The sequence below is a fragment of the Pongo pygmaeus genome, chromosome X (genome assembly GCF_028885625.2).
Source record: "Pongo pygmaeus isolate AG05252 chromosome X, NHGRI_mPonPyg2-v2.0_pri, whole genome shotgun sequence".
In the NCBI taxonomy this organism is placed as follows: domain Eukaryota; kingdom Metazoa; phylum Chordata; class Mammalia; order Primates; family Hominidae; genus Pongo; species Pongo pygmaeus.
In genome coordinates, this window is record NC_072396.2 from 50,696,903 (window position 1) to 50,723,648 (window position 26,746).

Here is a 26,746-nt window from a genome sequence, read left to right on the forward strand (position 1 = left end):
TACGATGCATTAAAAGTTGGTAAGAATTTCTTTATCTTATTTTCACAATAATATCAATTGACCTACACTGGGCAGTCTGTATAATGAACACACACTAAAGATGGCAAGTTTGCCAGAGAAAGAATGGAGAGTAGAAAAGAATAAAAGAAATAAAGCATGTCGAACTCTGATACTGGTGCCTCATTTCTTAATCTAAATTGTAATTAAATCTTGTTTTAGTATGAGGACTGAATCATAGCCACCAGCCCTCTAGTCCTCAAAGGAAGTAACTGTACATGGAATAAAAAAAAAAGTCCCTCCCTTGGAAGTGCTGATAAAGCATTTGAAAAACACATGAACTTTCATTAAAAGTCAATAACATGGCACCAGCTATGCAATCCATAGAACTATATATTTTTATGTACCAAAAAAGATAGTATCTTTGCTAAATCGACTGCTAAATACTATAGCTGCTAAAGTGTGAAATAATAATCTTATAGATAATGTAAATCATACTAGGTAATATAAGTGAATTCTTTAGTGGTCTTCAGATACTGTTACAGGTAAAATTGTGTTTACTAACGAACAACTTGGAAGGAGGCTTTAGAGGTTGGGCACATTACTCTCTTTGAATGAGATAGACATACTTTTCTAAAAGTTTAATCAAATAAGACAGTCACAGTTGGGCCACAAATGGTTTTTGCTTTTTATAGCTATGTAGCTCATGGCCACTTAATACAGTCAGTTGCCACTTCATTTTCAATTCTCCTCCTTAATGCTAGATTAGTTCATCAAGTGAGTGAGATAATATAACAGTGATGAACTGAAAGCATACAGGTCCCATGCAGTGCCTCACATTTCATAAGGTTTTGTTGTATTAACATTTCAGGGTGTATCAAACCTTAAGAACTGATGCGAGTAATACCATTTCAAAGCTCTACACATAGGGTCCAGTTATTACAGCACACTGTGACTGGGTTAATGTTTAACAGTGGCTGTCCTTTGGGTTCCCTTAGGGAATCCTCCCAATTTAGGGAGTTGGGAGATAGCAATTTTATTTTGCTTTACCGGACTGACCTTATTGCACAATTAATTAAGACCTGCTTTAAAATAGCCTTCACAACCCTTTAAAACCATGGAAACATCATAGTGAATATTGTCAGGCTAAAATAGCTACTTTCATCCAGGTTGGATTAATGAGTATCAGAGTTGTTGCTTTCTGCGTAGAGCATTACTACTCAGAAACAACTTATTTTCTTGACTATACTCTGGGTTTTCAAAGTGACGAGGTGCTGTTAAAAAACTGACCTTGTATAGTAAGTTCATATGAAGTTTAGTTTTTCACATTTTCCTTTAATTATGATTTGTACATAAAGAAGCATAAAACATGTACAGTTTAAAGAATAATTATTAAGTGAACACTCAGGTAAACCACCTCCCAGATCAAGAAAAATGACCAGCATTCCAGAAGCCCTGCCCTTGCCATGTGCCCCTCCCACATGGCAGCCCTCTACTCTGGGTAGCTTCTGTCTTTACTTTTGCCATTTCCTTGCTTCTCTTTGAAATGTAATCACTTACATTTGTATTCTAAAATGATATAACTTGCTTGCCTGTTTTTGAACTTAGAGGCATAGAATCGTAATGAATGTTATGTGCATTTTTGTGTCTGGTATCTTTCACTCAGCATTAGGTTTGTGAGACTTTACCCACGTTGCTGCTATCCAGGGTATTTTTTAAAAAGCCTTTTTTATATTTGCCTTTCTCCCTTTTATACTTAGGACCCCTGTAACTCTAAATTCTTCTGGATATTTCTACTTTGCCTTCTTGGACTTTCTGCTAAATGAAGACTAAGACTTGTCTGGACCCAGGTTTCCTGAGCTGACCCGACTGCCACCAGTTTGATGGCATTTGTTTAGATGAGACTACATCTTTAAGGCTTCTGTGCCCGGTTAAAAATCTTCCTTTCTCCCAGGCTGGTCCAAAGGTCTGGTCACGTGACTCCAACAGTGACATCACATTCTGACCGCCAGGGAACACTGGTAGTTCTTTAGGTGGCGTTTGTTGCTGTGAAAGGCAGAGAATGCAGCAAGTGCCCTTCTAAAGCACTTCAGACTGGGGCTGCTTTTGTAAAAGCTCCCCAACCTAAATGACCAAATGCGGGCTGCCAAGGTTATTTCTTCCTTGAGGCAGAAAAAAAGAAAACTGTGATTGAAGGTAAGCAGACTTGAGCCCGACCAAGGACTGAAGCATGCCCCCCGGGAGCAGGGGGTCTGGAGAATTGCAAGCAGTCTGTTGTAGGATTCTAATCACTGCCTGCTCTTTGAGAGGGGCCTGACAATTGCGTTTCTAAGGAAACCGGACTACAAAGGAGGATGATGCGGTGCTCATGTTACCTAGTGATGTAATAGGATTCTTTCTTTCCTGCTAGAAGCTGTTGCAGATCTTCATTTTGCCTTAATATCCTTAAAGGTGGGGGCCTCATTTGATATATAGTGTATCATTAGATAGCTATCAGATGATTTTTAAAATCAGTTTCACAAAATCCTGTTTTTCCCCTTCTGAAAGGAGAACTCTTAAACCAGAGCAAATTCAACTGGAGCATTAACCTGCCTTAAAAAGTAAATATCTGGTTGTTCCGTGTCATGTGTTCATGTCAGCATTGGACTTGAGAAATGAAACAGCTTGCCCTCCCCCACCTCCACACACACATACTTTATCCTCTTTCTGCCCTCATTTCCTAGCTGGCTTTTTCCCTCTAAGCTCTCAAGAAACACACCAGCTTTCATCTTTATCAGTATGACACTGACATGATAGGAAATGCTGGGCTGGTGATTCAGCGGCCATCCATTTTACAGTCAGGTACGAATGAAGATATGGAAAGGACTTTGGTTGGGGTTTTAAGATTAACTTGTTCACCTTTTCCACTCCACCCCCACCCCGCCCCCACCCTACAGATGATTTGGACTCTGCAGAGCTTTTTCTTTCAAATGTGCACCTTGCCTGTGAAAGGCATGCTGACTTAGGTATTCAGAAGACTTACAATTGGTAAACCAATTGTAAGTACAGCTTGGGGTGTTCCTTCAAACTTTCCCCATGAGAGTGCTAAAGTTGTCTGTCTGGAGTTTACAGTGAAGACGGGGATGCAGATGGGAGGAGAGGGAGTCAGCTCAGGCCCACTTGGGCCTCTTCTGCAGAGGGATTCATTACCAAACAGTCTGGAGGAAGCCTTGTCCCTGCCAAGGTTGGTGCTGCAAATGTGTGCTTTGGCTGGGTGAATCAAATGATGGCATTACTCTGCACTTTTCCCCAGTGTGCATTTGCATAGATTCCTCAGTACTGTTTTGTATTTTGTGTTTAATAGCAAAATCTTATTCCATCAGATGATGTTGCTGAAATATTTTGATCAAGTTTAAGCCTTGTGTGAGTATGGCTTGTGAGTTTAAAACTTTCTCCCCCATTCCCACTGTTCATCAAACAAATTTTGGTTCAGCTGATATTTACTGATTCTTGGATATGTGCTAGACACTGTAGAGAAGGGAACGATGAATCAGACATCAGGCTACCAGCAAAGAGCTTGTAGTCTAGAAAGGAAGATAAAGCATGCACAAAAGTAATTGTAATAGAAGTACCCAAAGCAAAGTAGATAAGGGACTATGATGGGTGGGCAGGTGGATATGTTTCTTCCAGTTGAAGGATCAGGGAGGGACATTTCATCACTGAATCATACACTGTTCTTTAAATCTCTGCTTGTAAATCTTAGACTGTGCTGACATACTTAGAGTTCCTACAAGCCTTTTACATCAGAGATCAAGTCTTATACCTATTGAAGGGAAATTTGTACATTCCAGCCAACTTAACTCGTGAAGAGGCCCACATGCTTTATTTGGAGTCCCCAGTCAGACAAAAACCACTTCATAGGATTGAATTATTGCCTTATAAATGTTAAATGGTTCTTGATGTGATATGGCTGCAAGTGCCTTTGACCCTTTTGTCTCCCTTCCATAAACTGAAATACCTAAGCTGCTCCAACCTCCTTTTTGTCTTTTGTTTCATAAATCCTTTCCCATTGCACATCAACTCCTGTCTCTCTTTGTACTGTCACTCTCATCTGTTGCTTTCCATTCACACTGCCTTTAGCCACTCATCATTTTGTGCCTACACCACAGAAACCTCTGAATGTAATGGATGTTCCTACCAGGTGACTGTATTTCTTTATCAACCCCAACTGTAGTCATCTGATAGTTTAAGGGCCCGCCTTTTGGAACCAAAAAGAACGTATTAAAAATGTTAAGAGTTTCTGAAGTACTAATGTCTATTTCTTGTTCAATACAGAGGACAAGTCGTACAATGGTGGAGGAATAGGTTCTTCAAATAGGATCATGGACTTCTTGGAGGAGCCAATCCCTGGTGTAGGGACCTATGATGATTTCAATACAATTGATTGGGTGAGAGAGAAGTCTCGAGACCGGGATAGGCACCGAGAGGTAAGGCAAAAGATGGCACATGGGTAAGTGTTAGGAAATACAGGGGAAGAAATTGAAGATACATATTCTTTCTATTCTTTCCTTTCTTCAGCCCTGGATATGACTGAATCTGGTTTCTGTTGGCAATATAGGGTTTCATTTTTAAATTTATTTTTAAAGACATCTTGCACATAATTTTTTTATTATGCTTTAAGTTCTAGGGTACATGTGCACAACGTGCAGGTTTGTTACATATGTATACATGTGCCATGTTGGTGCTTGCACATAATTTTTATCCTAAATTTTAAAAATTGTATTTAATGATTTATCTTACTGTAGTAAATAGTCGAAAAGGATCCTCACAGCGAAAAGGGATATAAATGCCTCTGAAGAGAGGTGAAAACAAACTTGGAGGAAGGTGGCAAAATAAATGTCAAAGATCTTCCTTTCCCGTATCATCTCTCTTTTATGGTTTTTTCCTTAATGCAGGATATTCATAACTAAGAAAAGTAAATGGTTTTCTGTTAAAGGAATAAAAGAAAAAAATCTCAGAGCCCTCATGTTTACTGAAGCATACAAAGTAAACTCCTTGTGATTATTGCTCTTGTACAACCATAAAACCAAAGTAAACTTATGCTTTCAACTCCAACAAAACCACAAGACCAGTTAAATTCAAACTGGGGACATTAACTTTATGTGATAGGTAATAGATGGTACTTATGGCTATGGCACAGGTTCTTTTGAATTTAGCAAGAGAATTTCCCCACTTTTCTCTTTTTGAAGTACTGTGAAAACTTCTCAGAGAGACTTGCCAAGGTCATTTGCCTTTAACTTGTTGCTGTGTATCATTTAAATTAGGGAATCACAATTTCTGGTTTGTATAAGGGCCACGTGGAGAGCTTATTAAAAAAATAGGTGTCCAACCCCAGATATTCTCAGTAGGTGGTCCTCTGGTGAGTCACTTCTTCAACCCACAATAGGTATTATTTTTTTTTTCTTTCTTACTATTTCTGCTTGGACTCCAGATTTGAAATGTGATTTTTTAAGCTGCCCCATTCTCTCCCAAGTTCATGATTTCCTCCTCTTAGAACCAAGCAAATCTCTTGAGTAGTCAGGTAGAGATTGCCTTTCATTCTTAAGCCTTTCCAGCTCCTGACTGGTTTTCTCATGACCACCTGAACCCAGGAGTCAGGTTGTCCCAAGTACAGGTTTTGAGAAATTCCTTCTTAATCCATGGATATTTGGTGATTCCACCGAGTTTTCTTGTCACAACTCGAAAAGTTGATCGCTATAAAGCATTTCATGTTTTTCATAAGATTTCTGCCATTTGGGAACATATACACATATTCTTTCTATCGTATGTATCAATTCATCAGGCGGGCTTTAGAATTTCTGCCATCTGTAATTTACCAGTTTGTCATCAGTTGCATATTCAACATGTTATCCAGATTATGAGAGTCACCTGTGATATGACAAGTACACACTTCCTTTTATATTAGTGGTTGCATCTGAGGCAAATTATGCCAATTAGTAATCCAAAACCAGTTAAACTGTGTTTATCAAATAGCCCAAGGGGGCTTTTTGTTTTATAGCATTAACTGTTCATTATCGGAAGGGAAACACTGTCACAGGGAAAAATGTAACTTTGTTCCTTTTCAGCACTGAAATTGGAAACTTAGAGTCATAGGTCAAAACTATTTTAAAAAATGCTTTTGAAATTTTCAGAATAATTTATTGTTTGTGATGTTACTGTAGATAAGGTGGGGTAACTAAGTTGCCATTTCAAAGATAAGAAATAGAGGTACAGAGAAAGGGGAGGTACCAGTGACAAAACTGTCAGAATGTTGATTTTTAAAATGTAGGCCCTGAAGGGTTAAATTGTCAAGTCTAGGACTTAAAAGATAAAACTTTCTGCACCTCCTGATAGCCTTGATGTTACCAGCAGGTTGTTGAAAATGAAAAGAGATATATCGTTGCTATCACTTAGTATCGGTGACCACTGTACAATTAGGGGTTTGTGGGATGAAGTCTGGGAATTTGCCTGACCTGAACCACAGCCCCCAGGTAGTAAGCCTCAATTTCTACTTTTATCACTCAAATAAGCCTGTGTTTATTTATTCTTTGAAAAACATTGAAACTATTTGCTGTGAGTCAAGAGATTGCCCTTGGAATATCTGATGTCCAGGACAGAAAGATACCACTGCAATAAGCAAAACAAGTTGATGCTGTAAGAAATGAGTGGCTTGGGAGGAAGCTCTGAATAAGGGACTTGTGGGCATTACAATACTGTAGATGAAGGTGGGGTTTCGGTAAACCTCAAAGTTGTCAGTGAAACTGGTTCAGCTAAAGATTATGTGAAAAGTAGCTCTAAATTGGTCTCTATTCTCCAGTGATTTGTCTTTGTATTTCTTTGTTGAACAGTTTTTAAGTGAAAAAAGGGTGTGTATAGAGTGTACCAATGTTTTCTCATTTTCCCCTAGATTACCAATAAAAGCAAAGAGTCAACATGGGCCTTAATTCACAGTGTGAGTGATGCTTTTTCCGGCTGGTTGTTGATGCTCCTTATTGGGCTTTTATCAGGTATGGTAAACTGTTAGTTTTCAAAACAAATCTCCTAAAATTGTGGTATGTGTCTCCCGTAAGTCCTGAGCTGAGTCAGGTACTGTGTTTTCCTATTTTTCTACCTTAAATGAATTGCTGGTGAACCTTATAGAAGCTCGATGTCCTCATCTGTAAAGGGTACTAATACCTGCAATTCTTACCTTGAATAAATGAGGAAATGCATTTACATGCATTTTGTACACTATAAAATACTGTATCCATTTTAAGGTGATGTTAGCCCTTTGGTGCTTGTTTTGAGGAAGAGCCCTTCTGTTGGAGACAGTTTTTTTTTAAATACATACTGCATGGGTTTTAGGAGATAAGATGTGGAAGAGGACTTCCTGAGACATTTTGTGGGTGTTTCTTAAACATCTACTCTCTCATTTGGTGATGCAGAAAAGCATGTAAGATATGGCTCATACTCCCAAGAAGCTTATGATCTCATTCTTTCATAGTGGCTGGGGGTGGAATGGTGCCACCTTGCCCTATAAACTCCATCAACCTCCCCTGCCACTCCATATAATATACAGTCTCACTAAAAATGGTATACTTACTGTACAAATACAGCTTTCAACCAAGTTCCCAATAAGGTTTCTCACCCGGTGGGGGGAGGAGAGGGCCAAGGACACTAGGTAGAGATGGTAAGAGGTGTGTCCTTATGGCATTAAAGGATAGGGCCTAGGCAAATCTGTAATCTTGAGCTGAAAGAGAAGTTAGGTGGAAACCTGGAGGTGGAAGGTATACAGTGGTAGTTAACAGCAAGTAGAGGCTCTAGTTTTAGGCTGCCTGGATTTGAATCCAAGTCCCACCACTTGCTAGTCTTGTGGCTTTGAGCAAGTTTCTTAACCCCTGGAAGCCTTAGTTTACTGATCTGTAAAATGGTGATAATCAAAGTCCCTATGTTAGAAGTTTGCTGTGAGGATTAAATGAGATATAGCACATAATAGCACTTATTAAGCACAGCAGACAGTTGTAATGCTGCTGCTGCTGCCGTTACCAAGAGAGAATAATTCATGAGCCATGGAGTAGAATGTGACTGTAGCAAATGAAGAATGGCTTATCTATAGCTGGGTTTTAAAAAATTGTCTAGGGCAGGGATTGGCAAACTTCTGCTGTAAAGGAGCCAGATAGTAAATATTTTAGGATTTGTGGGCCAAGTGTTCTCTCTAGCACCCACTCCATTCTGCTGATGTGGCACGAAAGCAGCCATAGACAATAGGTAAACAAACAAGCCTAGCTGTGACCAGAAAAACTTTATTTGCAAAAATAGGAGACAGGCAGGATTTGGTCCTTCGGCTATAGTGTGCCAACCCATGGCCTAGGGTGTTAACTCTGCCCCTTCTGGCTCTTACAGGAGAGAGAACATGGTCTGGCTGTTTGGAGCTGCCTAATAATATAGACTGGGTGGTCTGTAATGCTAAGTATTGCAGAGAGGCTGAGGAGAAGGAAGATGGCTGAGAAAAGATTATATGACCTAGCAGTTAGGAACACAGCAATTACCTTGAAAAGCCATCTCAGAAAAATATTAGGAGCTAAATCTATTCGGTTTGTGCAAAAGTAATTGCATTGCTTTTAATGGCAAAAACCGCAATTGCTTTTGCACCAACCTAATAGATTTCAAGGGAAGGCAACCACTGTAGAAGTTTTGGTAGTCATAGGACAGAGAGGAAGGGTAAAGGCTTGAAATGATAACAAGGACAAGGGACACCATTTTATTCTTCAGGGTAAGGGAAACCTAATAAAATTTGTAACCATACAAGAAAGAACTGACTCTGGGGAGGAGGAGAGGTAGAAGGAGAAGGCAGGATTGAGGGTACCAGTGTTAGGTGAAATAAGACATGCACATGTGAGACAACCAGAGAATAAGCCAAACTGTATAACATCATGGTAATTTTCTGAATCCAGGCAGTAAGAGAGAGAAGGCAGAGAAGATTGTGGACCGGAGTGGCCAAGAGTAGGTGTCAAACAATGTGTTAGATTTGACTAAATTCTTCAAGTATGTAAGTAACCTGTGTTAACACTTTTAGCACCTACCAAAACATACACATGACATGGCCTCCTGCCTGTTGGAATGTAGGCATAATATCCTCAACTTTTTAATGTATTTCTTGTCACTAGGTGGTCAGTGAATATTTTTCTTTCCCTTGTACACACAGGGTATTTTGTTTTTAAGCATTGGAGAGCAACAATAGAAGCAGTGTGTCTGAATGCTGGAACAGTCTGGGAATTCAGGGGCTGCGAATTTTGTGATGGCTTTACTATTTCCCTAAAGCATGATTCTGGGCCATTTAATTTCTTTATGCCAGAGTTTCTTCATCTGGATGACAGAAATGATGAGAAGGCCAGAATCTAAATTACTGTAACTGTCTTAACCCTATCAGTCTATTAGCCACAGTGCGTCCTAAGTCCCCAGTTCACGATTCCATTTCCCCATCATTTTGTTTGGTGAATGTTCTGTGTATAATACTGTTTGCTCTTTCTCAGTAAGAAAACTTCAGGATGTTCATGTCCTAGGTTCAGGAGGCCTCAACATGTCTATAGCTCCATCTCGCCTTCCATGCACATCACAGTTTGTGCTTTGATAGATTCAGCTCCTTTAGCCTAGAATGCCTTCCTGCCATTGCTGAAATTCCCTTGTCCATGGAGCACAATCCTGCTATTAAGGCTTAGCCCTTCTCCCCATAATCTTCGTCAGCTCTCCTCTCTAAGCAATCTCAAATAAACATCATAGAATATTCCTCAATGTTGGGCAATTCACATATTCTGAATCTTGTGTATATGTATATATGTATATGTGTGTGTGTATATATATATATGAGAATAAAAGAATCTTTAATAAACTTGACTCTTTATGGATCAGTATTCATAAAGTTGAAGTCAAAATAGTGTTTTTGCCCTGTTAGTTCAGCTTAAAGACAGGCCCACTAGCCCCTTGCTCCTACTTAACCATTTTGCTTTCCCTAAGTCCCTTCTATATAGAAATTCCACAGATGGCAGTGTTTAGTGCAGAGATAATAAGTGAAAATCAAGCAAACACACAATGAGAAAGAGGTTACAGGTGGAATGGGGAAGTATGTGCTCATCTGTTACTTTGATTCCTTTCCCCTCATTTTCTCTGAAAAAGCTTATTCTGATGACCAAAGAACAGTTTCCGAGATTCACTTTAACTTTGGCCTTTCCCTCCCTCCCCACAAATCAGGTTCGTTAGCTGGTTTGATAGACATCTCTGCTCATTGGATGACAGACTTAAAAGAAGGTATATGCACAGGGGGATTCTGGTTTAACCATGAACATTGTTGCTGGAACTCTGAGCATGTCACCTTTGAAGAGAGAGACAAATGTCCAGAGTGGAATAGTTGGTCCCAGCTTATCATCAGCACAGATGAGGTAACATGTAGTGATGTTTTATGAGTCATTGACTTTTATTCTTACATTTATTTTATTTCTTATACTGTGCTCACAGCAATTGCGGAATCTTCCTTTATTTTCCTTTCCACAGAAAGGGGAACCAGTACCAGCTGCCTTTCTCTGTGGTTTAAGTGCAGCTCTATTTCCATCTCTGCTGATGTGTGGAGTCATTTGACGCTTATGTTTAAAATGGTTTTTTGTTTGCTTTACTAAGCCTGGTGTTTCTTCTTAGGTACTAGTACATAGTGTGACTGAATTTCTCTTTTTCTAATCATTTCAAAAGAAGTGTCAGAGGCAGCCAACAGGTGAGCTATAATTTCTAATGAAGGACAGAGTGGGTTAAAAATGTGTTTATGCATATATATTCGAAAAGTGATTTTCCCTGAGCATTGCATTAGAACATTGAAAAAAGTACAATGCATTCCATGTCAAAATAACAGAAACCCAGGAATAAAATTGCCTATCATCCCATTTTGTAATCAAATCAATATTTTCATCTGTCCTTGTCTTCTAGCATATGTTTTTGTTTTTTTTCTTGAGACAGGGTCTTTCCCTGTCACCCAGGCTGGAGTACAGTGACATGACCATAGCTCACCACTGCAGCCTCAACCTCCTAGCCTCAAGCAATCCTACCACCAATCCTCCTCAGGAGTAGCTGGGACTAAAGGCGTGCACCACCACACCTAGATAATTTATTTATTTATTTATTTTGTAAAAATGGAGTCTTACTATGTTGCCTAGGCTGGTCTCGAGCTCTTTGGCTCAAGTGACCCTCCTGCCTTGGCCTTCCAAAATGCTGAGATTACAGGCATGAGCCACTGTGCTTGGCCTAGCATATGTTTTTTGATGCCAAGGTAACTTGGCTTATTTTTCAGTTCCTTACCTTTATTTTACCACTCAGTTTTATGTTTGATCTCTCCCACTGAAAACAAAGGCGCACAAAGCAAAAAACTCTCAACTCCCAATTCCACCCTGACTTCCGCCAACAAAGAGAGGTACCATCTTAGTTCACTACTCGTCTATTTTGTTAGTGAGGGAAACAAGACTAGGATGTATGTTTGTACTTTTAAACATTTATATTACCCTCCTCGGTCTACAAACAATTTGAGGTGACATGTGCACACACATACACAAATACAAACAGTCCAGGGAAAAGGAGGATAGAAAAAGAATAAAGATAGAAATAGGAGTGTTTATATACATATATGACTATGCATATTGGCTTAGGTAAAGGGTTCAATAAAAGGGATAGATACATGCTGTATGTTTGAGAGAGTTTAGGTCTATGCTTCTCAAACTAGCCTAAGGTCAGTGTGCCAGAGGGTAGGTGAAACTATAGGACAAACATTATTTGCCTTCCCAGAGCATTACTTTTTCCTGAATATTTGGAATTTTTTTTCAAAAATTATGTGTAAATAATCATTTAAAAATTGAATGCAAAATTTCATACTTGTTAAGAAAAAAAAAAAATCTTTCAGCTCTGCTCCCGGGTACCCTGTCCCATACTCTGATGCCTTTGTTTACTCTCCTAGATTAGGAGAACTTAGGTAGAAAAGTTTGAGAAGTCCTACAACTTAGGGTGGGTGACAGAAAGAGAGAGAGAGAGTGTGTGTGTGTGTGTGTGTGTGTTTGTGTATTTCCCTTGCTTTTGGGGGAATTCTTTTATTTTAAACATAATCGGCCAGGCGCAGTGGCCTGTAATCCCAGCACTTTGGGAGGCCGAAGTGGGTGGATCACGTGAGGTCAAGAGTTTGAGACCAGCCTGGCCAACACGGTGAAACCCTATCTCTACCAAAAAAAAATATATATATATATATATATATACACACACACACATATATATACACACACATATATATATACATATATACATATATATACACATATATACACATATATATACACATATATACACACATATATACACATATATACACATATATATACACATATATACACATATATACACACATATATACACATATATACACACATATATACACACATATATACACACATATATACACATATATATATACACACATATATATACACACACATATATACACACACATATATATACACACACACATATACACACACATATATATATACACACACACACACACACACACACACACACACATATATATATATATATATATATATATATATATAAAGTAGCCAGGCGTGGTGGTGAGCGCCTGTAATCCCAGCTACTCAGGAGGCTGAGGCAGAAGAATCACTTGTACCTGGGAGGCGGAGGTTGCAGTGAGCTGTGATCGCACCACTGCACTCCAGCCTGGGTGACAGAGCAAGACTCTATCTCAAAAAAAAAAAAAGAAAATCCTCTCCTCCAAGGACTGAGTGAGGTGTGCCTCATGCCTGTAATCCCAGCACTTTGGGAGGCTGAGGAGGGAGGATTCCTCGGGACCAGGAGTTTGAGGCTAGCCTGGGCAATATAGCGAGACCCCTATGTCTAAAAATAAAAAAACTGGGCATGGTAGCAACCACCTATAGTCCCAGCTACTCAGAAGGTGAGGTGGGAGGATTCCCGGAACCTGGGAGATCCAGGCTGTAGTGAGCAATGATAGTGCTACTGCACTCCAACCTGGGCAATGGAGTGAGATCCTGTCACACACACACACACACAAAAGTAATTACAGATTCATAGGAAGTTGCAAAACAATGTACAAGGAAGTCCTCAGTACCCTTCCCCCAGCCTTCCTTCCCTCAATGGCAACAGCTTGCATAAATGTAGTACCATAGCAAAACCAGGAAATTGACATAGGTACAATCCACAGGCTTTAGTTCACCAGTTTTACACACGTTGATTTATGTATGTATTTGTGTGTGTGTGTGTGTATGCGCGCATGCATGTAGTTCATTGCCATTTTATCCCATGTGGACATTTGTTTAACCACCACCACAGTCAAGATTTAGAACTGTTCTGTCACTGCAGGGCTGCCTCATGCTGCCCCTTTATAGCTGTATGTATGTAAGTGTTCCAACAGTTACTTTCAAACTGGAGCTTGAGATTTGCTCTGGTGACAAATTTTTTTGGCTCTTCCTTTTATGAACGAAATCCTTCCCTGGGGAAAGAGTCCTCTAGGTTTTTGTTTTTGTTTGTTTTTTTGAGACGGAGTCTCACTGTCACCCAGGCTAGAGTGCAGTGGTGCGATCTCGGCTCGCTGCAAGCTCTGCCTCCCGGGTTCACGCCATTCTCCTGCCTCAGCCTCCCAAGTAGCTGGGACTACAGGCACCCGCTACCACGCCCAGCTAATTTTTTTGTATTTTTAGTAGAGGCGGGGTTTCACCATGTTAGCCAGGATGGTCTTGATCTCCTGACCTCGTGATCCGCCCGTCTCGGCCTCCTCTAGGTTTTAAAAAGCCTTCTCCAAATGCCAGGAAATTGGCCTCCTGGTCTCTGCCTCTGGCCAGTTTGAGTTACTTTTCCTTTCACTCCCTTACCCTCTTTGTTTCCTACCTCTGCAGTCTTCCTCCTTAGCTACATTGGAAAGGCAAAGAAATAGCAATCATGTGTTCCTCTGAGGGCCTAAGATAATGGAAAACCTGTGTCAAATTTACAACTCAGAAAAAACCTGAGCATTCTGGTTCTCTTTGTCTAGGTCAGTGAGTTACTTTAATAGTGTTTTGTGTTTTGAAAAGTCAAAAGTCCATTGGGTTTTGTATTTTATGTAAGTTGAGTGAGTTGCAATTCCTAATATTTCTACCAGCAAGCATAACTTCCTAATCAAAATTGCTTTTTTTGTAAGACATGACTATTTGCAGGCCCTTTAATATGGATGAATCTTTCCTGCTGGTCAAAGCTAGATTTCTTTTGTGGCATGCTGCATTTATTACAGGGGAATAGTCTCAAAAAGTATATTCTTTCCATTTTAAAAAATAGTTGTTTCCATTTTATTTATTTATATCTGGTACTGCCAGGGTCCGAAACTTTCTACTTATATGGTTGTTCCTGAGTCTGTGGCACCAAAATTTTCTTGAAGATGTAGTTATATGTGGACTCTGAAAAAGAAAGTTGAGTAAACAGAACCAGAGAGCAGAATGGTGGTTACCTGGGGCATGGAGGAGGAGGAAATGGGAAGAAGTGGACCAAAGGGTACAAATTTGCAGTGAGGTAGGCTGAATAAGTCTAGAGAGGTAATGTACAGTAGAGTTAATAATGCTGTATACTAAAAATTTGCTAAGAGTAGATTTTAGATGCTCTTACCACACATACAAAGAAAGGTAACTATGGAAGGTGATATGCATGTAAATTTATTTCCATGTAGTAACAATTTCACTATATGTATATATATAAAACATCATGTTGTACACTTTAAATACATACAATAAAAAAAAGCAAAGAAAAAAGCCAAACACCCAAAATTTTGTTAATATAAACTATGAGAAGTTGACACCAAGGTAGGTAGCCAAAGGTGAATTTAGTGGAACTTTAGATCCGCTCTTCACTTCAGATGTGAAGCCAAGGTTCAGCCATTCCAAAAAAGCTGGGTGGGGGGTGCTCTTAAGACTCTTGGTAAAATGACATGGAATCATATATATTTGACTACAAAACCCATCAAAGCACTCATGTAGAAAGAGAATTTTGTTTCATGGTTTTCCGTTTGCTCTTTTCCTTGTTCATCCTTAGAATCCATGGTAAATTTCCTTTGGGTGTAGCAAAGCATCTCATTTTCAGTAGTAAATGGCCTGACAGTGTTTCAGTAGTTGACAATTCAGAAAGAAAAGTCTTGAACAATTTAATCTTCATGTTTTTTTTTTTTTTGGACTTTTTTTCCTGAAAAAACATTACTCAGAAGAGCTGCATGTCTCACTGAAGCTGTCTAGGCTAAAACAAGCTTCTTTTTCCCCCTGTTCCAGGGAGCCTTTGCCTACATAGTCAATTATTTCATGTACGTCCTCTGGGCTCTCCTATTTGCCTTCCTTGCCGTATCTCTTGTCAAGGTGTTTGCGCCTTATGCCTGTGGCTCTGGAATCCCTGAGGTGAGTCTCTTCAAATGGTTTATAAATGGTTACAATATGAATACTTTTTGGTTAAAATCTCTTAATATGTATTCCAGCACATACCACAATTTGATGAATGTTAAACAGGATCAGATCCTGAGGCCATCTAAGACCTAGGTCTTTCCACAAGTCCCTCTCAGCTTGGGCTACCTGGAAATTAAAGGGAGTTGATTCTTAGCCCCCTGAGGGTTCCTGTTGAGCCAGGCTCTGGAAAACTTCCCCTGTTCCCTATCCAAAAAGCTTCCAGAGTATATCCCAAGATTCTGACCTGAAAAAGCAGTGTTATTGTCAGCTTTTTCATGGCAAAAGAAAGAAAATCATTTGACACCTTTCCCACAATATGATTTAGGCTACATGGGATGGTTAAAACCCTGTTTCTAACTACTTTTGGCTTAGATTGCTTGACAGTGACTGAAGACACTGAGACTTAGGTTACCAGGATGACTTTGCCCTTCCCTGTTTCCTGACCAGGTAATAAGTCACAATTTTTTTTTTAAGCCAGGGAATCAAGACTATACCTAACCTTTAAGGTTGTTTCAGGGATATTAGCCTTGTCCTCTCAAAACATGCCTCTTGGGCTACCACGTTGTAACACGAGGTAAACACCTATCCCTCCCTCTCCAGCTCCTCCTTCATATATGCACACTCTCATACTTACAATACACCCTTGCCCAACTATCACTCCCCTCCCCCTAAAAAGAGGGGGAACATGAAAGCTTAAAGAACAGTTCTTGCTTTCTTGGGCTCCTGGGCTCCCTTCCAAACAGGGATCACTGTAGGTCAAGCATTTATATGTCACTTATTCAAAAGGTGCAGTTTCTATAATGAGGTCCAGATTTTTGCTTCTTAGCCTTGTTGACTTCCTTAGTCTATATTCAATCTTTCTGTGTTTAACCTGCAGATAAAAACTATCTTGAGTGGTTTCATTATTAGGGGCTATTTGGGTAAGTGGACGCTGGTTATCAAAACCATCACCTTGGTGCTGGCAGTGTCGTCTGGCTTGAGCCTGGGCAAAGAGGGCCCTCTAGTGCACGTGGCTTGCTGCTGTGGGAACATCCTGTGCCACTGCTTCAACAAATACAGGAAGAATGAAGCCAAGCGCAGAGAGGTAATAATGAATGGCCTTAATAGTCTCTTTTTGGTTGTGAGCATAAATGATACAATCTTAGGGGGTGAGAATTTGAGGGTTCTACCAATGTTAATGCAAACACCCTTTGACCCAGCAATTCCACTTATAGGAATTTATCCTACAGACATCCTAGCATGTGTGTGCACAAAGGTGTATAAGGATAGTGCAGCGTCTGTCAACATAGTAAAAAACTGAAGCAACAAAAATGTCCATCAATAGGGAACTGATCTAATAAATACTATTCTGTTCATACTGTAGAATACTTTGCAACCATTAAATGAGACAACCTTATATATATTGACTTGGAATTCTGGCTATGAAACACCATTAGATTTTAAAAGCCAGTTTCTGAATAATGTATATAATATAATTCATATTTTTTAAAAGTGTACATGCACTTATTGATAGAAGATGTCTGGAAAGTGGTTTTACCCCAAACTGGTTTTACTTTTTTTTTTTTTTTTTTGAGACAGGGTCTCACTCTGTCATCCAGACTGCAGTGCAGTGGCATGATCATGGCTCACTGCAGCCTCGACCTCCCTGGCTCAGATGATCCTCCCACCTCAGCCTCCCAAGTAGCTGAAACTACAGGCATGCACCACCAAACCCAGCTAATTTTTGTATTTTTTGTAGAGACGGGGTTTCACTATGTTGCCCAGGCTGGTCTCGAACTCCTGCGCTCAAGCAATCCTCCTGCCTCAGTCTCCCAAAGTGCTGGGATTACAGGCATGAGACACCATGCCTGGCCTACGCCAAATTGTTAAAAATGTTTATCTATGGTGAGTGGGAGAGTGAGGGGTAGTGAAGGAGAAGTAAGGATTTTAACTTTTTATTGTATGTAATTCTATTCAAGTATATATTGCTTCTCTTACAAAATAAGTTACAGAAAGAATAGATTTTAAAAGAAGTTGTTTATTGCTATGGAATAGTACATGTAAGTGCAGTGTATGTTTCAGATGTCAGTTTTTTCGCTTTCTATTTCTATCTAACACTGTACTTGAATTAGTTTCTCTCTGTATTGGACCTCTCTCTACCTTTTGTTTCAGCCTAGCTACATTAGTCCCGCCACGGCAACTCTGTAGTGGCTGTCATGTTTATGCAGTTGTTAATGTATGCTGTTTTGAGGAGGAAGGACTTTTTTTTAAAAAAAAGTTCCAAGTCATTGGTTTACTTTTTTCTTGCTATAATTCAGGGCCTAAGAAAATAATGGCTCTTGCTTTATTTTCTTTGAATTACAAAGAAGTCACATATGGAGTGGGTCAAGACCAAGGTCATTTCATTTAAAAGGATTTTTCACAAAACAGGAACCTAATGATTTCTTATGAAAACCAAAAAAAAAAAAAAAAAAAAAAATTAACCACAAGACCTAGAAGGAAACTCAAAGATATTGAGATTTCAAATATAGAATAAATTTTGTTGGTTCAAAGGAGAAAGGTCCTAGCACTGTTAGAAAGGAGAGGAAAGCTAGCAGGAGAGAAGATGGGGAAATATGAGTAGATTGTTTAACTACCTGTCATGTGGTAGAGGGACTTAAAGGTAGTGTTAAATTGGTGAGGTTGTTAAATGAGAATGACATTCAACAGAAGAGAAGAGTTGAGAAAACATTTTTTTTCTAGAAGGGCTTTATTAGAACAGTTGTGAAATTTGAATGAGATTTATAGATCAAATAACAGTTATTAGTGTAAATTTCCTATTTTGATCATTGAACTGTGATTATGGAAGAGACTGTCTTTGCTTTTAGGACATAAAAACATTTATATCCTACATGCACTGAAGCATTTCAGGGTACATGAGCCTTATATGTGCAACTGACTTTTCTGAGTGAAATTCCAATTCTTCAGAAAAAAATAGAATCATAAAACAAATGCAGTAATGGTAGCAATTACAGAATCTACATGAAGATATATAGGAATTCTTTGTGCTATTCTTTCATCTTTTCTGTGTTTGAAATTTTTTTAAAAAAATATTATAATGGTTAAGAATGAAGTGATTGTTGCTGGTTTTGCATGGATGAAGGTGAATTTGAAACTACAGATTGCTGGGGACTTTCATTCTAAAAATTGTCATTTTTGTTCAAATAGTTTCTAATAAAATAAGAGGGGAACTTGATTTGGCTGTTTCTCTGTACAGATGCCATATATTTCTCCAGCTAGACTCATATGAATACAGTCATGTCTCAATGACAGGGATACGTTATGAAAAATGCATTGTTAGGAGATTTCGTCACTGTGCAAGCATTATAGATTGAACTTACACAAACTTAGATGGTCTAGCCTGCTACACACCTAGGCTTTATGATATAGCCTATGGCTCCTAGGCTACAAACATGTACAGCATGTGACTATACTGAATACTTTGAGCAATTGTAACACAATGGTAAATATTTGTGCATCTAAACACAGAAAAAGTACAGTAAAAATATATAATTTTATGGGGCCACCATGTTGTATGTGGTCCATCATTGACTGAAACATTGTTACGTGGTGCATGACAGTATTTGAATCTTTTTTTTTTTTTTTTTTTTTTTTTTGAGACAGGGTCTCAGTCTTTTGGCCAGGCTAGAATGCAGTAGTGTGATCTCAGTTCACTGCAACCTCCATCACCTGGGCTTGAGCAATTCTCCCACCTCAGCCTCTCGAGTAGCTAAGACTACAGGCATATGCCATTATACCCAGCTGATTTTGTGGATTTTTTTTGTAGAGACTGGGTTTTGCCATGTTGCCCAGGCTAGTGTTGAATTCCTGGGCTCAAGTGATCCTCCTGCCTCAGCCTCCCAAAGTGCTGGGATTACAGGCATGAGCCACCACAACCGGCTAGTATTTGAATCTTAAATTTACTTTCTAGCACTTATTTAGACTTTCCAGTTATTTTTTCCTGTTGCTTTCATCATCAGCGGCAACTCTTTTTTGTCTTATGGCCTTGTCAAAGTGGGCAGATGGTTGAGAGTAAAACAGACTTGAGAAAGAAGGGTGTAGACAGACTCCACTCTACAATATAAAATTAAAGCAAACTAGCCACCCCGATTCTTTCTGTCTCTTAATTCATCCTAAACATAGTCACTGAAATCCCCTTTCTCAAATTGCATGTTGGCTGTCCTCATTTTTCTTAAATGAAAGCCATTGTAGCTAGGAATTTCAAAGCCCTTCCAGCTAGTGCCAGAGATTCCACTCCTTCCTCCCCATCATTTTCCTGAGCCATCCTACTCTCCCAGATAATCCTATATGCTTATTTTGCCAAGGACCTTTTTATTCTTCAAAACTCGTAATTTTGTTCAACTTTCTCTAAAATATTTATTTACTTCTTCAAATCATCTCTGTCCATAGCAACCAGAATCCAATGAAAGGACTTGGTCCATCTATTAATTTTGGTTTGTTTGCCATTATTACTGTTTGTCATGTACATTTTACATGTACACACACACCTACACAGAGGTGGAGGTCTCTAAGTATCACTATTCTCTTTCTCTCTTTATCACTTTTTCCCTTTGGCTCCTTCTTCCTCTCCCACTCTCTCCTAGTCCCTTTCCTTGCCATATCTTAAGTCTTCTCTTAAAAATCTAGTCACCTCCCTATTTCTGTGTCCATAGGTTATTGGGCACGGAGTAGGACACAGGGTACGGGAGACTCTAAATACCTATTGCATGAATACTTGCAGCTGCTGAATAACTGTGAACCAATTGTGACTTCAGTTTTATGTCATTAGAGCCTTCTTGAACATCTCATTTAAAAAGCATTCCTTTACAAAGTTCTATATAAATAAATACATCACTGTAAGTACATCATTTACATGGTGAACAAATAGGCCTAGAAATTCAAATGCAGTTACTGAATTGGGAGTATGGGAGATGCGGGGTGGGGGCGGCGCATAATTTAGAATAAAACACATGGCTAAATGAATTACAAAGGAAAGGTCCTCTTACCTGGTCAAGCATGTGAACTATGCATGTGTATTCAAAATTCAGCATACAGTGTTTGAATTTTGTTTTTGATGATATGGAGCATCTAAAGGTATTTTTAAATGTTCAGTAACTACTAACATTTCTTCTAAAAATGTGATTGAGTGATTGAGGAAAGCAGCATTATTCTGTCACTAATTCTGAGTTTTGGATTGTAGGTCTTGTCGGCTGCAGCAGCAGCTGGTGTATCTGTAGCCTTTGGAGCACCTATAGGTGGAGTATTATTCAGCCTTGAAGAGGTAACAACTTTTCATTGTACAGCATGTCCATGCTTTTGTGTCAGGAATTTTGTACATTGCAGCGCAATAATTTTGTACATAATGTACAATATCTGTGTATATCCCAGTCCCTGAGTGCTCTCCCCAACTTGGTGCTTTACCATGTGACTAGAAATCCAGTGGGCAGTTTTCATCCATTAGTTGACTCTCATGCCTGCAGCACAACATTTCACCTGAAATAGTTTCTGCGTATTGACTGAGTTTGCTTTGTCACCTTCTTTCTTCTAGGTCAGCTACTATTTTCCCCTCAAAACATTGTGGCGTTCATTCTTTGCTGCCTTGGTGGCAGCATTCACTCTACGCTCCATCAATCCATTTGGGAACAGCCGCCTGGTACTATTTTATGTGGAGTTTCACACCCCGTGGCATCTCTTTGAGCTCGTGCCATTCATTCTGCTGGGCATATTTGGTGGTCTGTGGGGAGCACTGTTTATCCGCACAAACATTGCCTGGTGTCGGAAGCGAAAGACCACCCAGTTGGGCAAGTATCCTGTCATAGAGGTACTCGTCGTGACAGCCATCACTGCCATCCTGGCTTTCCCCAATGAATACACTCGGATGAGCACAAGTGAGCTCATTTCTGAGCTGTTTAATGACTGTGGCCTTCTGGACTCCTCCAAGCTCTGTGATTATGAGAACCGTTTCAACACAAGCAAGGGGGGTGAACTGCCTGACAGACCGGCTGGTGTGGGAGTCTACAGTGCAATGTGGCAGCTGGCTTTAACACTCATACTGAAAATTGTCATTACTATATTCACCTTTGGCATGAAGGTGAGGAATTCTTTTGGGACTCAGTGGCTGCATGTGTAGCTGTGGGTTTTGGAGGGCAGAGCCCAGGTATCATCTAATCCTGATAGCTCGTATGGTGCTTTCAAATCCCCCTCACATTATTCCCCCACCCCCAAAGCCTCTTTTACCCCACACATTCTCATAATTTGCTAGACACTTGTACCTCTATCTCAAATTGTCCAAGCCTTGAGTTGTCCAAATGCCAGCCTCAGTGATGAAATTTTAGGAAGAATGTTTGCTCCTTTTCTGTGGAAAACATATTTTGCCCCTCAAAAACGATGGTGAAGTATTTATCCCAGTACATTTCATATTAAAATGATCTCTGACCAGCACAGTGTTACTCCTTATGGGTGGCTTTAGAGTTTACCAATAAAGCACAATATTGATTGAACCAAAGAAGTTGCTGGGATTCGACCATTTTGACTGCTAAAATGGCAATTTCCTGTGGTTCAACCCAATATATAGCTAAATATAGTTTTTACAGCAGTATCAATGTTCAGTTGTCAAGAAGTGGGATCCATTTCACAGGTGATCCTTAGTTAATATTTAAGCTATCAAAAGTGGACATCAGGCTGGCACGTTTTACTTTCGGTACCTGTTACCATTTCCATGTTTCAGAAGAAGCCAGAAAAGAAAATTTGTTAAGGTATTTTCCTCCTCCTTTCTAGGTTTTTGTTTGTTTCTTTCTTTTCTTTAGCACCGTAACTACCAAGTTATTTTCCTCTATTCTCTAGAGAAATGGAGATTCAAGCCAGAAGAGATAGCAACTCAGTTTAGGTAGGCATTACTGTAATCTCTAAGATGACGCCATCCATCCCCTCAATACAGGGAAGGGATGGAGACCCTGAGAAGTTTTGCAGTGCTTCTTGAGTTAATTTTCACCTCATGCCTGCATTCTTTCACTTAAAGGGAATTTGTAAACCATCAGAACACCAGATTCAAATGCATTCCAAAATCAAACACAGGCTGTTTTAAAAGAATCTGCTGTTTTGGTTATCCTTATCATCATTTCCCTCTCTCAGTACAGAATATTAAGAATTTACTATAGTGTCCTAGGAGTCAAGAAAAAGAGTGGGGAGATAGATGAGCTTTCCTTTTTTGGTTAATCATGTAACCATAGTCATGATCTCATTAAAAATTTTTAGTTGCTTAATCTTTCTTGATACTGTTACAAAATAGATTGAAACCTCATATGCTATATCCTTTTTGTGTGAGCAATGGGCTAAGATTCAATATATGAGCATGGTTATGAGCATTCCATTTAAATCCCAGCACCAGTCTTTACTAAATCTTGATCTTAGGTGGGTTACTTAACCTCTCTGAACCTTAGGTTCTTTGGCATTTGGGAATAATAATGCCTGCCTCCTGGGGTTATAAAGAACCCATGAATCTTGCATGTAGAGCGTCCAGCATAGAACATGGTAGGTACTCAATAAAGAGTAGTCATTGTTGATAAGAATTCAAAATTGGTGGAAATGTCTGCATATATGAGAAACTCCATCTGTTTTCCTTTTTCTTTGGGAAAGGCCTAATTTCTGCCTCCAGTTCTGTGTTGGTCTGGAGAATTCAGGCTCTTGCCTGATGGACCCCGAATCAGGGTAAGCTTCTTTGCAGTCATCCTTGCCTGCACGTCCCAGAGAACCTCTAGTCCCTGTAGTGTTACACAAATCTTTACAGCCACTTGCTAGCATAGTGCATAGTTAAATTGTCATTGGCCTGTTTGCTTTGCAGAGGGTCAGTCCTCCAGCCCTTACCATGTGCCAAGCAATCACATCATTTCTCACTAACCATCTATTGCTTTCTCTTTGCAGATCCCTTCTGGCCTCTTTATCCCTAGCATGGCTGTTGGTGCTATAGCAGGTCGACTTCTAGGAGTAGGAATGGAACAGCTGGCTTATTACCACCAGGAATGGACCGTCTTCAATAGCTGGTGTAGTCAGGGAGCTGATTGCATCACCCCCGGCCTTTATGCAATGGTTGGGGCTGCAGCCTGCTTAGGTGAGTAGTGTTTGCATTAATTTCAAGTTGCTACCCAGGTGACATACAACAGAAGAGTTTATTAAACACAATTGACTGTAGGAGAATTTAAATGCCCATCCCTTTCCAGTTAGGTTTGCCATTTTCCAAGCACATTAAGAAAGCATCTGATATACAAATGAGGAAACTAAAAAAAATAAAAATAAAAATCATAATAAAAAAGAAAAAGAATTCTACTCTCTCATACTGGGGAAATAATCAGAAATTTGGACAAAGATATCTGCACAAGAATATGTATCATAGTATAAGAGCAAAAAATTAGAATCAACCTAAATTTGCACTTGAGGGACTGGTTAAATGAATTATGGTACATCCATATGATGTTATACAATGCAGCCTTTAAATGTGATGTTAATATGTTTAACATCTTAAGATGCAGTGTTAATATGTTTAACATCTTAAAATATGATGTTATATAAATTTGTAATAATATGCAAAATGTTCCCAACATAAAGTAGAGGGGGAAACATGGCAGAAAATTAAACATATAATGTGAGTTCACTCACTTAAAAACATATGTTTTTGCCAGAAAAAAACTTGAAAAAGTCATTCAAAATTTTTACTCTGCTTATTTATCAGCAGTGACCTAATAGATAATGACTTTCTTTTATATTTTCTGGATTTTCCACAATGGGCATGTATTTTCTAATTAGGGAAAAGAAGCAACAGAAAAATGAAAGAACAAAGAAACAAGAAGGCATCTTGGACTGGGCATGGTAGCTCACACCTATAATCCTAGCTACTTAGGAGGCAGAGGTGGGAGGATCACTTGAGGTTAGGAGTTTGAGACCAGCCTGGGCAACATAGTGAAACCCCAACTGGAGAAAAAATAAAAAGTTAGTTAGGTGTGGTGGCACGTGCCTGTAGTCTCAGCTACTCAGGAGGTTGAGGTGGGAGGATCACTTAAGCCTGGGAGATGGAGGTTGCAGTTAGTAGTGATAATGCCAGTGCACTCTAGTCTGGGTGACAGAGCACAAAACCCGTCTCAAAAAAAGAAAGAGAGAGAAAAAAGAAAAACAGAAGGCTTCTTGTAGATGTTATTTTGAGAACTCTGAATCGTGTCCATTGTGACCTTGCTTTCTTGCAATCTCTGGGGTCTGCACAGTTGTAGGTGAGACCTCATTGTTTCAGGTAGGTCAGCTTTTCCTGGAAAAGCCCATAATGGTAAGAATCCTGTATTTTGCCTACCTGAGTAGACTGTGTCTATTTCTTTGCAGGTGGGGTGACTCGGATGACTGTTTCTCTTGTTGTCATAATGTTTGAACTGACTGGTGGCTTAGAATACATCGTGCCTCTGATGGCTGCAGCCATGACAAGCAAGTGGGTGGCAGATGCTCTTGGGCGGGAGGGCATCTATGATGCCCACATCCGTCTCAATGGATACCCCTTTCTTGAAGCCAAAGAAGAGTTTGCTCATAAGACCCTGGCAATGGATGTGATGAAACCCCGGAGAAATGATCCTTTGTTGACTGTCCTTACTCAGGACAGTATGACTGTGGAAGATGTAGAGACCATAATCAGTGAAACCACTTACAGTGGCTTCCCAGTGGTGGTGTCCCGGGAGTCCCAAAGGCTTGTGGGCTTTGTCCTCCGAAGAGATCTCATTATTTCAATTGGTAAGGATTTCAGAAAGGGGATAGTGGAATCCACTGTGGAACTCAATAAATATGCATGAAATGGGGGAAGACAGGGAAGGGGGGACTGGTTAGGAGCCAGAAGGATAGCGCTAGCACGTCCGTCTTCAATTTGTTTTTTCCTTCTGTTTGAATAGAAAATGCTCGAAAGAAACAGGATGGGGTTGTTAGCACTTCCATCATTTATTTCACGGAGCATTCTCCTCCATTGCCACCATACACTCCACCCACTCTAAAGCTTCGGAACATCCTGGATCTCAGCCCCTTCACTGTGACTGACCTTACACCCATGGAGATCGTAGTGGATATTTTCCGAAAGCTGGGACTGCGGCAGTGCCTGGTTACACACAACGGGTAAGAAGTCTTGAGTGAAGTCAAATTGGATTGTGGGAGAAAAGAGAATGCAGAGAGAGAAAGAAGTAGAAAGAAGTAGAACCCAGTTTAAATGAATATTAGTAGCACTTTTAGGACTTTTTGAAGCTCTGAGATGAAAGTGGATAGGTTTTTTTTAAATCATAATTAATGTAAAGGGAGTTTGGGAAAGAACATGTGTTTGAGAGATGTGAGCTGCTGGTTGCGTATTATAAATAACCCAGTTCCTCCCTGACAAAGGAAACAGCTGTGTTTTGTGCATAGGCAGCACTGAAATTACAGTAGCATCAGGTAATAGTATATTTGCTGGGTGTTTGTTCCCTACAATCTCCTTATTATTACTTGAGGATGAGAAAACCAAGTTTCAGTGAGGTAAGATTTATACAAAGTTCCCCAGCTAGTAAATAGTAGAGAAAGGCTTTAAACACAAGTCTTCTGACTCCCAAGCCCATGGCTCTTTCCTTCCTGGGATAGTTCTTATCCAGTAAAGGGAACCCTTCTATTTTTATTGGAAAATAAAGGAGGTTGAGGAGAGGGATGGATTTTTTTCCCCAAACATGCTACGTTAATCCAGCAATTACATAAGAATTTCGCTTCTGAAATTTCTAAATGGTGTAACAGATGCCTTGCAGGATTTAAATCAGTAAGGAGACTTCCCTAACTGGTTCATTCAACATCTACTGAATCCCTGCTCCATGTAAGAAGGTACTCCACTAGATTCCAGGGAGACACAAAAATGAATAAGACCCTTCTGTGCCCTCAAGGAGCATGCAGTGTTTTAAGGAAGGCAAGAACCTAGCAGTGGTTATAGTACAATAGCAAAGAGGACAAGTGCCACTGAGGAGGCCTGCAAAGAATGTGTATGCTGTTGCTGTGCGGAGGGCAGAGTTCCTGCTGGCTCATGGAATCAGGGAAGGTGCTCTGGAATAGGGGCGTTTGAACTGGGCTGCAGTAGATAAGATTCAGATATGTAGCGAAGAGTATTTAAACCAGAGGAAATCACAGGGTCTGAGACCTAGAGGTAGAAACACTTGCATACAGTTAGGAACCCACACATCATCCTATTTGCA

General features: G+C 39.7%; 1 protein-coding gene across 4 annotated transcripts in view; it reads left to right on the forward strand.

Annotated features, from left to right (window-relative positions):
* The window catches only part of CLCN5 (chloride voltage-gated channel 5), a 170,755-nt gene that overhangs the window by 136,717 nt on the left and 7,292 nt on the right, over window positions 1–26,746 (forward strand). For 2 of the 4 annotated variants that reach the window (XM_063660654.1, XM_054471850.2), the window contains exons 5-14: window positions 4,312–4,463; window positions 6,923–7,022; window positions 10,243–10,430; window positions 15,339–15,461; window positions 16,384–16,590; window positions 20,725–20,805; window positions 21,073–21,615; window positions 23,445–23,631; window positions 24,888–25,286; window positions 25,442–25,658. In XM_063660654.1, coding sequence (XP_063516724.1) covers window positions 4,312–4,463; window positions 6,923–7,022; window positions 10,243–10,430; window positions 15,339–15,461; window positions 16,384–16,590; window positions 20,725–20,805; window positions 21,073–21,615; window positions 23,445–23,631; window positions 24,888–25,286; window positions 25,442–25,658 — 2,197 coding nt within the window. Of the gene's footprint in view, window positions 1–1,871; window positions 2,194–4,311; window positions 4,464–6,922; window positions 7,023–7,056; window positions 8,998–10,242; window positions 10,431–15,338; window positions 15,462–16,383; window positions 16,591–20,724; window positions 20,806–21,072; window positions 21,616–23,444; window positions 23,632–24,887; window positions 25,287–25,441; window positions 25,659–26,746 lie in introns of those variants that run through there. The other 2 variants (XM_054471851.2, XM_063660655.1) reach the window with 2 other exon arrangements.